The 13,300-nt window shown below is 34.7% G+C and overlaps 1 protein-coding gene and 1 pseudogene across 1 annotated transcript in view; both read right to left on the minus strand.

The window, feature by feature from the left end:
* UHRF2 (ubiquitin like with PHD and ring finger domains 2) overlaps nt 1-13,300 on the minus strand; it is a 67,751-nt gene that overhangs the window by 30,086 nt on the left and 24,365 nt on the right. Inside the window, exon 4 of the mRNA XM_006918366.3 lies at nt 4,896-5,114. Within this exon, the coding sequence (XP_006918428.1) occupies nt 4,896-5,114 (219 nt within the window). The remainder of the gene's footprint in view (nt 1-4,895; nt 5,115-13,300) is intronic.
* On the minus strand, nt 8,040-8,158 carry LOC112485052 (annotated as a pseudogene).

Here is a 13,300-nt window from a genome sequence, read left to right on the forward strand (position 1 = left end):
AAACTAAAAAGCTTCTGCTCAGCAAAAGAAATCGTCAACAAGGTAAAGAGACAACCATCCAAATGGGAAAATATATTTGCAAGCAATGCTTCCGATAAGGGCCTCATATCCAAAATACACAAAAAACTTATATGACTCAATAACAAAAAATACACAAACGATCCAATCAAAAAATAGGAAGAGGACCTGAACAGACTCTTCTTCCTAGAAGACATACAAATGGCCTACAAACATATTACATCGCTAGCTATTAGGGAAATGCAAATCAATACCACAATGAGACACCGTCTCATGCCTGCTAGAATAGCTATAATCAACAGTACGAGTTAATAACAAATGTTGGAGAGGATGCAGAAAAAAAGGAATCCTCATGCACTGCTGATGGGACTACAAATTGGTAGAGCCACTATAGAAAACAGTATGGAGGTTCCTCAAAAAACTAAGAATTGATCTGTCATATGATCCAGCAATCCCTCTACCGAGTATTTACCCTTGTGAGACTTGAAAACCCATATTCAAAAAGATATTTGCACACTGATGTTCATAGCAGCATTATTCATGGTGGCCAGGACATGGAAGCAACCGAAGTGTCCTAGGACAGATGATTGGCTAAAGAAGCCGTGGGACATATATAGAATGGAATATTACTCAGACATAAGAAGAGATGAAATACTGCCATTTGTGACAACATGGATGGACCTCAAGATAATCATGCTAAACAAAATAAACCAGACAGAAAAAGTTGAAAATCACATGATATCACTTATATGTGGGGTATAAACCTAAAAGCAACAAATGAACAGGACAAACAGAAACTCAGGGACATGGACAATGAACTAGTGGTTACCAGAGGAGAGGGTAGGAGGTGGGGGAAGAGAGGAGAGGTAGATGGGATAAAGGGGGTCAAATATAGGAGGTTAAGGGGATGTTGAAGTGGTAAAGGGGATCAAATATATGGTAGCTGAAAGAAACTGGACTTTAGGTGGTAATCACACAATAGAATATATAGATGTCAAATTATAATGTATACCTGAAAATTATAGAATTGTATCAACCAATGTTACCCCAATAAACTTAATAAAAAAAAAGAAAATCCTAGTTCTCAGACACCAGTAATACCTAAATTAGAATGCTACACTTTGCTTTTTCCCATATTATATATATTCTCATCAGTTGTCATAATTACTGAAAATGCTTTAAAATTTCTCTATTTCCCCTTCTTAGTCATATTTATTTGAGTGTATAACCATTACATGTTATTCTTTCTCCTTTATATATCTCCTTTAGTCCTAGTTCTAAAGGTAGCAATATTTTTAATGTTTACAATCACTCTGTCAAATTCTCTTCAGTCATCTTGATGGTCTGAAGCTAGTTCTCTAGAAGATTCCCCAGGGAGAGTTCAGGAGACCAATGCCTCCCCTAGTTTTGACAAGTTAATGAGAATTGTCTCCAGCCTTTGCACTGAAGGCCAGTTTGGCTAGACTTAAAATCCTTGGCTCAACTGTTCTTGACTCATGCATGTTTTTCCGGGATGCTTTCCTTGTAAGGGTGTTATCCTAGTTCCTTATTTTTTTCTTTTTCTTCTAATTTTATATGGAATTTGACATCAGTGCTTTTCTTGTTTTTATAAAACTGATTTTCTTTAAACTTTAGGGGCTATAATTTCACTTAGCTTTCTAGTTCACAGCCATAGAGTTTCACAGAGCTCACTATTTTGGTTGATTTTTGGAGCATTCAACACTATGGCTACTAATCTAGATGGACAAAAAATCAAATCAGTAGTTATCTAGGGCCAAGGCTGAGAGTGGTGGTGGTGACTTTAATGGAGCCCATAGGAATTTTGGGGGGCGATGAAAATGTTCTATATCTGGATTACAGTGGTGACATACGTAGATACACTTGTCAATATTCACTTAATATATAACACATGTGTAAATTATGCCTCAAAAATTATTTAAAAAAAAAAAGACTCTATGGAAGCTTACTTTCTAAAATCTCCTGGCTCTATTCCCCTCCCCTATTTTTAACTGGACCCTTTTTCTCTTTTTATTATCTCTGTCCTACTCAATTTAGATCACATTCACAATATGGGGCTTGTCCTGGAATAAAGCTTTAGCTGACTAATTTTGAGAGTCCACAGGGCTCTAATCCCTTTAGACCACACTGAAAAATATGTATACTCATCCAAACTGGGGTCCTTACCCCTTCTAGCTTCAGCTGCTTTACTTATTGTTGCACAACAAATCGCCCTAAAAATAGCGGCATAACACAAAAATTACCTTACAGTTTCTGTGGATCAGGAATTTGGGAGCGGCTTACCTGGGTAGTCTTGGCTCAAGATCTTTCATGAGGTTTCAGTCAAGCTATTGACCAGGGTTACAGTCTCATCTAAAGGCTCTATTGGGGAGGCTGTCTGAATTCTTACAACATAGCAGCCGGCTTCCCCCAGAGGAAGTGAACTGAGAGAGCCCAAAATGGAAGCTTCAATGTTTTTCTCAGAAGTGGTATACAATTACTTCTGCCATATTCTATTGGTCACACAGAGCAATCTAGTATAAAATATAAGAAGGAACTATGCAAGGTGTGAGTACCAGGAAGCAGGAATTACTGGGAGTCATTTTGAAAGGTGGCCACTAAAGCTGCTATTCTCAAAACAGCTTGCTGAGCCAATTTATTATTTTAGAGTTATTCGGCCCATCATACATCCTGTAGTTACCCTCTCCTTCCTCTTGCACAGCCACTGATGACACACAGGTCTTGTAGTTCTTTATCCCACCAGTTATTTTGGTGTTTGCAGGGAATACCACATCACTGTAAACAGTTGTAGATGTTGCCCATATGTTTTTGGATTGGATATTTTAGTTGCTCTAGATGTTTTTATATGGACATCTAAGTTGATTAAAAACCTATATTGTCGTCATCTACCAAGAATCCATCCATTCTTGTATTTTCAACTTCTGTGATTTCATATTTAAGGAATCTTTCTTGTAAGCAGCATATGGGTTTTGTTTTTGTTTTAATCTAGTCTGTTAATCTTTTGTCTTTCATTATAATATTTAGTTCACATATAGTTAACATAATGGCTAATATACTTGAGTTTCTACCATTTTACTGTTTTCTATTTTATCTACTTTTGTTTTACTTTTCTTAATTGCCTTCTTTTGGATTATTCTAATATTTACTATTCTATACTACTCTATTCATTTGCTAATATTTTATTTTTAATGGTTCTTAGAAATTGCACCATGCAAACCTGACAAATCAAACTATTTTAAGTTTTACTTTTACTACTTCACTGATTATGCCAGAATCTCAAAGCTTCATTTACTAATCTGATTCTTTGTATGGTTGACATTCATTTTATTCAACAAATATTTTAAACCTATTACTGTTTTGAATAGGTTTTTTTTACTTATTTATAAAGTTACCCTTCTTCTGTTCTTAATTCCTTCCTTCCTTCCTTTATTCCATGTTACTATCTGAGATCTCCTTCCCTATGCTTAAAGAACTCCCTTTAAGTATTTCTTTTAGTACACATCTGTTGGTATTGAATTCTCTCAAGTTTGGTTTAATAATGTCTTTATTTTGGCTTCATTTTTTATAAGATATTGTCATTAGAAATGTATTTCTAAGTTGAGAATGTTTTTATCAGTGTTTTCAGATGCCATTCCATTGTCTTCTAGTTTACATTATTTCTGATGAAAACTCATTCTTCAGTCATCTTCCCTTTTTATCTTTAGTTTTCAGCAGCCTTAATGTGATAGGCCACTGTGTCTTTCCTTTACATTTAGCCTGCTTAGGGTTAACTAAGTTTCTTCAATCTAGGCAGATACCTTTTATCAATTTCAGAAAATTCTAGCTACTATATTTTCAAATAGTTTTCATCCTATTCTCTCCTTTTTGGAGAACTATAAATAAATGTAATACATACCTTTTTACCTAGTTCCATATGTCTATGACTATTCTGTGTTGGTTTCCACTACTTTTTCCATGTTTCAGTTTGAATATTTTTTATTGACTTGCCTTTTAGTTCACCAATCCTATCTACTGCTACACCTTACCTGCTATTATGCCAATCTAATGAGGTCTTAGTTTCAGATACTGTATTTTTCAGTCTGAGAATCTCCATATTCTATATATTCCAATTCTCAGTTGAAATTCTCCATCTTTTCATGACAACAAAGACTATACACATTAAAAGATGAGGCTACCAAACTATGACAATAAATTAAATTTTAAATAAACAAGGTCCTAGAAAATTAAATACTATTTCAAGAAGAAATAAAAATCTCAACACTCCTATGATTATCACAGAAATTTAATAAATCTTAAAAAGCCTCCCCACAAGAAAACAGCCCCTGAGGACTTTGCTGAGAAGTGCTACCTACCAAACATTCAAGAAAAAGACTCAAATTCTACCATAAGATAGAAAAATAATATTCCAAATTATTTTATAAAACCAGTTAATTAAAGAAAATTACTGTGAAGGAAAATTTCAGATAGTCTTGCGAGTCCAGCATATAGCTGGTTAGGTAGACACTCGCAGCTATGATATCAACATAGAGCCTGATAGCAACCACGGCTACTGAAATGTTCTTGTATATTAGTTTAATCTATAAGAATCCTGTGAGGTGAGCAAGGATTTCTCTAACGAAACACTCAGTTATTTCCAAGATGCTTTCAAATATATCTCTAATGTTAAAGTAGCTACCGAGATTTAAGGGCCGTTCTTAATAAAAAATTCTCAAGAATTTATTTTAAAAATTATCCTTTGGTATGTAAATATCCATTCAGAGCCCTTTTTTTTTAAAACTAAGGAACATGTGCGTAATACCTAAAAATTATATTCCTTGATTAATTCAGTAATTAAATGGCATCCATGAAGAGACTCTTACCCCAAGAAAATATTCACACGAAGTTCTTTTTTGTTCCTTGAGATTGTCTTCAATGCAGTAATTTCTGCATCAAACCAAAATCCTCTATTACTAGGACTTTCTACATTGTAATTAACCATTACCACATCACCGATATTTAGTTCATTCCATTTCAGAGTGGTTCTAGCTCGTGGTCGAAGATCCTTCACATTTATTTGTACAGTACCACTTTCTGGATATCTGAGGAGAGAGAGAAGAATCACAGAACACTGCTTATGATCACTGCCAAAGACTAAAATTATATGCAACATATGAAAAACTTAATCATATTATTCTTAATGGCACTTATTCATTATTTTAACTGCCAGGATAAATAAATCTTGCTAAAATCTTAGTGAGACATTCTTTCTAGCTTGGGTGGGAGGAGTAGGGATGGATAAAAAAAAAAAAAGAAATACACAGTTCTTCTGCCTCATTTTCTTAACCCAAGTTTAAGAATTACTTTTTAAAAATTATTTTTATTTTTTGATTAGCTGAAATTCAATAGCATTTTATATTAGTTTCAGGTATATAACATAGTGGTTAGACATTTATATAATTTATGAAGTGATCCTCCAATAAGTCTGGTACCCACATGGCACCATCCAGTTATAACAATATTAAGAATTACTTTAATAGGAATAGATTCTAAGCTCTTCCTGAATTTGGAACCAGTTCCAGTTCTGCCATTTGCTTTATGCACAGTAAGAACATGAATCCAGTACATTTTAATAGCTTCCATTTTTCCAGGAAGAAAAAGTCAAAATCTAGTTCTTATATGTAGCCAGCTCCCTAGTAATGGCAAAAAAAATCCAGAATTTATGCATCAGAAAATAGAACCAGTGAAAGAATTCTAGCAGAATCTTAACTTTTTGTTTCTAAAGGTAAGTTTAAAGTAAACTTAAACCTGACCTGAACTTAAAGCTTTAGAAAGTTACTCAAATTTAGGTTTAATTTCTGGTATCAACAGACCAAAGACAGAAATATAACAGTCCATGATGGTTTCCATAAAATTAAAACCTGTCATCTTTATGTATTGCTTGGCAACAGAGGGACAAATAAATGAATATTTGGTTTGTGCTTTTGGAAAGCTCAATCTTTTGGGGCAGGCTAAACTACTATAGCAGTGGTTCTCAGAGTGTGGTTGCCAGACCAGTAGCATCAGCATCATCTGGAAACATGTTAGAAATGCAAACTCTTAGACTCAACTTTGGATCTACTGAGTCAGAAAATCTGGGAATGAGGCCCAGTAATCTATTTTCACAAATCCACTCAGAAATTCTAAAGCACGCTCAAGTTTGATAACCAACTGTGCTATAGAAACACAATAATTAAATATCATACCCTAGTGTGACAGCATTAATAAGGTAGAAACTAAAGGAAGAGATCATTAATCCTTAACCAACTGAGTGGTCTGCTCAAAATGTAAATAAGCCTGAAGTTGGAAGCAGCTCTAGCAGCTAGCCTTGGTTCTTCTGAATCAAACAAGTATTATGCAAACCTAGGACTCTCACAGTATATTTAATTCATTTAGAAAGGATATTCATCCTAGGCGGGAACTTTAATTACCCAATTTAATCAAGTCACTTCAATTTTTAGTTAGCTGGGAAAAAAATATCAGAACAAGCAAGGGGCCCATTTTACCCACTCAGTGCATTAATTACCTTGTACCACAAGCCTTCCAATAACCACAGAACATTTGCTCAGACAATAAGAGGTGAGGGGGCAGTTTTAATACTAAAAAATAAAAAGTCATTCTGTTTTCACATAGCTTTTACGTAGAAAAGAGAAGATACTTAATATTGAATCAATGATAAGCTTTGGAACTCATTCTATGTCTAGGTTTCATGAAGATTATCAAGACATACTCTCTTCAACAAAAGACCTAATATTGACAGTCTAAATGTCCCTGCCACCCTGAATCTTCTCTCCTAAACAAAAACATTTTAAATGAATTTCAACTTATATGACGAGGTTTTAAATTTATCATCATCCTGGTGTCTTCGCTCAAAATATATTCTATTTTCAGTCTGCCTGGGTTTAAATTCTCATTTTAGCTTCTTGCTGCTGTGTACCCTTGGGAAAGTTACTAAATCTCTCTGTGACTATCTCTCATGTGTAAAATGTAACTAATGCTAACTAACTGTATCCTATATGGTATTTTGAGATAAAAATGAGAAGACTCATAAAGTGCTTAAAACAGTATATAATGGGGTAAGACAATGTCAGTTGTTAGTATTTTGTCATTATCACAGAAATAATACTAAAGAAACCGACAAGTACCAAGTCACATCTATGGTTCTACTCTTCTCACTCACATTTCAATTCCATTTTTAATGGTCAAACCTAAATTTTGAGGTCTCTAGCCCAACACTTGGTGTTTTTACACTCAAACTGTTTCACACTGGTTTGGTCAGAAAAACAACTAACATTTTCCTAACCTATCAAATGAAGAAGTTAATATAGATCTTTTAGGGCTCTCCTAATTCTAAAGTTGTAAATGTGTCCTGACTCATATTCTTAAGGCCACACAGGATAAAAAACTATTCTTTTACATGAGATTCTTTCCTCAGCTGTAATGTGAAAATTATATTTTGACATCATGCATTTCTATATATTTAATACAGTAAAAAAGCATATTTCAATGGCAAAAAATTCATTTGCCTAAGTTTGTCAAAATTAGATACCAAGAATGGAAATATTTTGAACAGAGTAGAGAACTTGAACTAAGTATTAAAATTATATATAAAGTACTGTTTATTGAAGATAAGGCAAAATAAATCCTTCCATACATAAGAGCATGGGAATTTAAGCTATGTTTGCTCTGGAACTAAATTTGTACAATTTCAGGACAGAATCATATTGTAAAGTATATGTAAATATACTCTCTATATAAATAGTAAGTCTGTAAAAATAAGTCATGAAAATGAAGCATATTTTTCTAATTCTAGCCAAAGAGATGTTAAATCAATTGTTATGTAAAAAAAACATGGAAGGAGCACATAAACTACTCAGCAAGGTCAAGAACAGGCCAAGTGCTCAAATATTACAATTATTCTTTTCCTGGGTATCTTCATTTACACATCTTTTTTTTTTTTTTTTTTTAATTTAAATACATATTTTTTACGCCTACAGCACCTGGTATTCCAAGGTGGTCTCCCACCCAAGTACTAACCAGGCCTGACCCTGCTTAGCTTCTGAGATCAGACAAGATTGGGCATGATCAGGGTGGCATGGCTGTAGACTCATCTACACATATCTTAATACCACAGAGTGATGACTCAAACGCTCCACTTTAACCCAAAATTTTCTCTTCAGATTTGTATATCCAACTATATTTCTAATGCAGACGTCTCAGAAGCACCTGAAATTCAAGGTGTCCATGATGGAATTCCCCCAACCCATAATCTACTGATGCTATGCCTTTAACACTTCTTTAATGTAACTGTACCTCCTTAGTGAAGACATAAATTTCTCCAATTCTACTATTAAGGCCCAACACATCTGTCGGTCTTTAGGATCACACCTTACAGTCCATAGTACACTTTTGCCAAAGATTCTAAAGCACAGATCTACTTAAAATATTTTGTGAAGTTTGATAACAATATGTTCACAGACTATGGGAAAACAGGTATTCTCATATAATATTGATGGGACTATAAAGTAAATTGGTACTGTCCCCACCTTATAGAGGGGAATTTGGAAATAGTCAGCAACATTGCCTACATATTTATCTTTGAATTCAGGAATTTCACTGATAGGAATCCATCCCAAACATAAATAAAAATCCCCATGAAAAGACACATATACAAGGCTATTTATATAGCTACACTTTCTGTAATAGGACTAGAAATAATCAAACATCCACAGTAGAAAACCACTTAAAACATATGGTACAATTATACAATGAAGTATTATGCTCCTATAAAAAGGAATATGATATCTGCTATGGAGTGATATATATGGAGAGGTGTATTAACTCAAGAAAAGCAAGACGCAAGTGTTTCAAAGTGCTATTTTTCACCTAATGAGTATGTGTGGAAATACAAATATATTCACACACACTTCACACACATATGTACAAATATATATGTGATTATATATAATACACACTTATGTTTTGAAACAGGATAATCCAAAGTAAAGTTACTATTAAGAAACAGGAGGAGGAACCTGGATGGACACACTATTTTTCTGAATGTACCTTGTTTTGGAGATTTACCTATAGAACCATGTAATGTTTAATGATTACAAAACAAAATGTGATTATAATTAACAAAATGTAAGAAATCCCTAAAAATCAAAAGCAAAATGAAACAAAAGTACACAATTGGTGGCTTAACTACATAGAGAACTATTACAAGTGACCTGAAAATACACTAAATTAACTGTATGCCCTTAATGGAGTTATTTCCTAAGAACAAAGCAAAAATAAAAACAAAAAAACTTTTCCGTAATCATATTGTTTGCAATATTAGTACTGCTCATCTGAAACTACCATGAGGAGGATAAAGAAAAATCAATGGTGTTATTAATAGGAACCATGATTTTCAAGGTAAAAAAAAAAAATAGGTTAAAGGATTAAATTATAACCCTTTAACTCCAAATTGAAAATGTCAATATAAACCTATGATATATTTAAGTATTTCCTAGCTCTGTCCAATGAGAAGACCTAGAAACATGATCAAACAAGTATCAATGAGCAGTCCAGACTATATGGTCTACATAAATCTCTAAAAAGAACTAGGATTCCTTGAAGAAATGGCTGAATCCAGGCTTGGGCAGGAACTAGAAAAACAGCTTGGGACATCCTGTTGTACCTGAATGCAAAGAAGCCCTCAAAAACTATGCTGTCAGGTTCAACTTGAAGGAGCTTTCACAGGCCAGAAATGGGACAATTTGGGCACTAAATGGAACTGAGGTAGATTAAAACAAGTGTTCAAATCCATTAGTTCATTATACTTAAAAGCAAAAATCTCACTGGCTAACTTCTGGAGGATGCTAGGGAACTTATTCCAAACACTGAAAAAGTTCGAAGGAAAGATTGAATGAGGTATCACCATTTTTGCAGTACTCAATGAAACAAGGGATCTAGGTGAAGATTAATAGCTGCTAAAACCATTAAAAGCTGGTAGCAAATTTCACAACAGATGAATCAGGCTAACAATACCCAAAATCTTACCACAAAAGAGCAGCATGTTATTATGCACCTCCCAATGCCATACAATAGGTAAACCATTTCTCAACTAGTCTTGTCAAATAGTATAATCTGAATTCAATCAAACCTCAAACAGCAAGCCAAAAAAAAGTAGGGGGAATCTGTTGGTTGAGACTTAACCTAATAATTAAATGTAATGGGTAGATTTTGTTTGATTCTTATTTGAACAACCTAAGTATTAAAAAGAGAACTGAGGAAGTCTGAACATTGACTGGTTATTTGATACAAGGAATCATTGATAAATTTCATGTGAGTTTTTTAATGTGTTAAGGTCCCTAAGCCCATCCTCAGGTTCAGTGACTTGTTGGGGGAACTCATAGGGCTCATTCTCACAGGACAACATATAGTTGTTCCAATGGCTACGACCTACTATAGTGACAGGATATAAAGCGAAATCAGCAATGGAAAAAGGTACACGGGGTGAAGTCCAGAGAAAATCAGGTAAAAACTCAAAGAATCCTCCCAGAGGAGTCACATAAAATATGCTTAATTTCTCTAGCAACAAATTATAACAACGTGTGAAATAATACCTAAGATTTTTATTGGAGGCTGGTCACATAAGCACTCACTGCCCAGCGCATAACAAAATTCCAGACTCCCAGAAGCAGGTGTTCAGCATAAACCATATTGTCTACACAAACAGCTTAGGCACAGTGAACCATTTTTATTAGGGAATGATGAATATCTTCTTGAAAGCCAAGGTCCCAAACACCAGCCAATGGTCAACCACACAAAACGGCCTTTTAAAAAATAGCAGTGTCAGGTCTAATATGTTAGCTCTTTTCTATACTTTAGAAAGAATCTTTGTAGCTATTTCATCAGTTGAATGCTCTGAGTAGATGTCAAGATGAAAATGAGCCTATGAAAGATAGAAAGATAGGGGGAAAAAAAACAGGACTAGGTAGCAAAAGCCCTTAGACCATGTTGCTGGTCGGTCACTTTGAAAGGAGAGGAAAGGGTTGGGCAGAGAAAACATGAGTGTGGTACAAGTCTGACAAAGACTTGGCCAATCCAGTGTTGAGTTTTGATTGCACAGTGACCACAGGGTCTCACACTGGGCAGAAATTGCCAGGCCCTAGAACTGCTGCCACACTTAGTCACTGGCTATAGGATTCCAGGAAAAGAAAGTGGCCTTGGCTTGAACAATGTGGAGATCTGAAAAGTGCTCTGGCTCAGCTAACTGCATTCATTCCTTGTAGCTGGTCAGCCTGAAGGGAATTCTGAGCAGTGCATCCACTATAGCTGCTAAGGCCAGATATAAAGCCATTTCTGGTTGAAATGGTATCAGGTTTGGGACTTGCTTCAAAATAGCCCAGTAGTACTTGGAGATGCTGCAATAGATTAAACAAGATTAGCCAGGAGTTCACAATGTTTGAAGCTAGGTGATGGGTTCATCACACTGTTCTCTCAGACTTTGCAAAAGTTTAAAGATTTCTACGATAAAAATAAAATGCTTTGTGATTCAAGTTAAAATCCAAACAAAAGGCTCTACGTTTTGAAGTTTTCCCATGTGTGTAAAATTTAAAAAGTTAATACTTATGGCTTACAATGAGGACAAATAGCCTCTGCCCTAGCCCACACTACACTCCTGACTCCTGTTCCCCAGATGCAATCATTTTCAATTCTTAGCTATTTCTATTTACCTCCATATTTTTAAGTAACACACTTAAACTTTGCTTTTTAAACTGTTCTACCCATCCCTCATATACAGTTCATTTGTCTCTATCTACCTCTTCCTCATAATCGCTAACATAAGGCACTGCTCCAAATGTTCACATATGTTAACAACTCCTCTTAGGACAGGTAGGTACTATTCTATTCCCATTTTACAGATGAGGCAGAGAAGTGAAGTAATTTGTTTAGAGAGGAGTAAGCAAAGACATGATTCAAACTGTGATCATCTGGCTCTAGATCCAAACTCTTACAATGATTAACAATCTTTCTTGCTCTAAAGCATATTATACAAACTATTTATAAAAATCAGTATTTTTTAATAACTTTTTTACATGACTAAACAGTATTCACAGCTAAATAATAAAGTGTGCTTTAATTACATGTCCTTTCTTCTGCAGCTTTATTTTTCATTGAGTGCTTAACTGTTCTTTTTAGTTCCTAGTTTTCTATGTACCTATTATTAATTTATCTTCATTCTGCCAGTTGTAAAACTACTCTACATTCAGACATTTCAGGTACTCTACTGATCTTCTGGACATCAAATGTCCCTTTTAGAGACTTCTGTCCTATCCTAACCTGGACAGCTTGCTCTGTAGGTCTACTCCTGTCCCATGGCTGTCATGTTAGGATCTCCTTTCATTACTTCTTATGTTGAATCCTATTTCCTGAATATCATGTCTTCCTTTCTTGCTTTAAACCTTGAGTGGAGTGGGAGTGATTAAAACGCTCTTTCATATAAATTAACCAATCCTCTTGTTCTCAGTTTTATTCCATATGCCTACCTCCAAGGTACCTGGTGAGTCCAAGGCCTGAACCTCCCAAAGATTCTTCAATGCCAATTCACTTGCTTGTTGTTGGCTTCACATCCTTAGGTTTCAGCTTTCTCTGGCCTGCTTAGATGTCATTTACCCATTAGTTTCTTACCTTCCAAAATTTTGTTGTTTTCTCTTCTGTGTCTTTTATTTTTATCCCATTTTTTGTCCTTGGGGATTTATGCATTTATTCTTTTACTGTCTTCTAGGAGGGTTTAAGAAGGAGTGGAAACAAACATGCATCTTAATCTGCCATGTTTAACTGGAAATCTTTATTCACCTTTAGTTTTATTTCTTACTACTCACTGTACACATCCTATACTCCAGCCATACTAATCTACCCTCAGGTAACAGAACTACTTATTTCCTACTTCTTTATCCTTGGCATCCTGTTCTCCTTCAGGAATACAGAAGTATCTCTTCTATCTTGTACTCAGCTCTAGGTACTCTAAAAGCTAGGTGTGCATATTTCTATCATAGTACTTACACTGTAAAACAGCAAGTTTTCATGGAAAAACAGGTGTGTTTAAACTTTAGGGTGTCTGGAATATACCAGGCCTACCAATGTTTAGAAATAAGCAAAGCAACTCATTGAATAGAAAAGTCTGCTTTTATACAACTAAAGCTCTTAATGAAATAAAATAAACTATGACCACTATATTGCAAAAAAATCTCACTCATTC

Source organism: Pteropus alecto, unplaced genomic scaffold (genome assembly GCF_000325575.1).
Source record: "Pteropus alecto unplaced genomic scaffold, ASM32557v1 scaffold95, whole genome shotgun sequence".
NCBI lineage: Eukaryota > Metazoa > Chordata > Mammalia > Chiroptera > Pteropodidae > Pteropus > Pteropus alecto.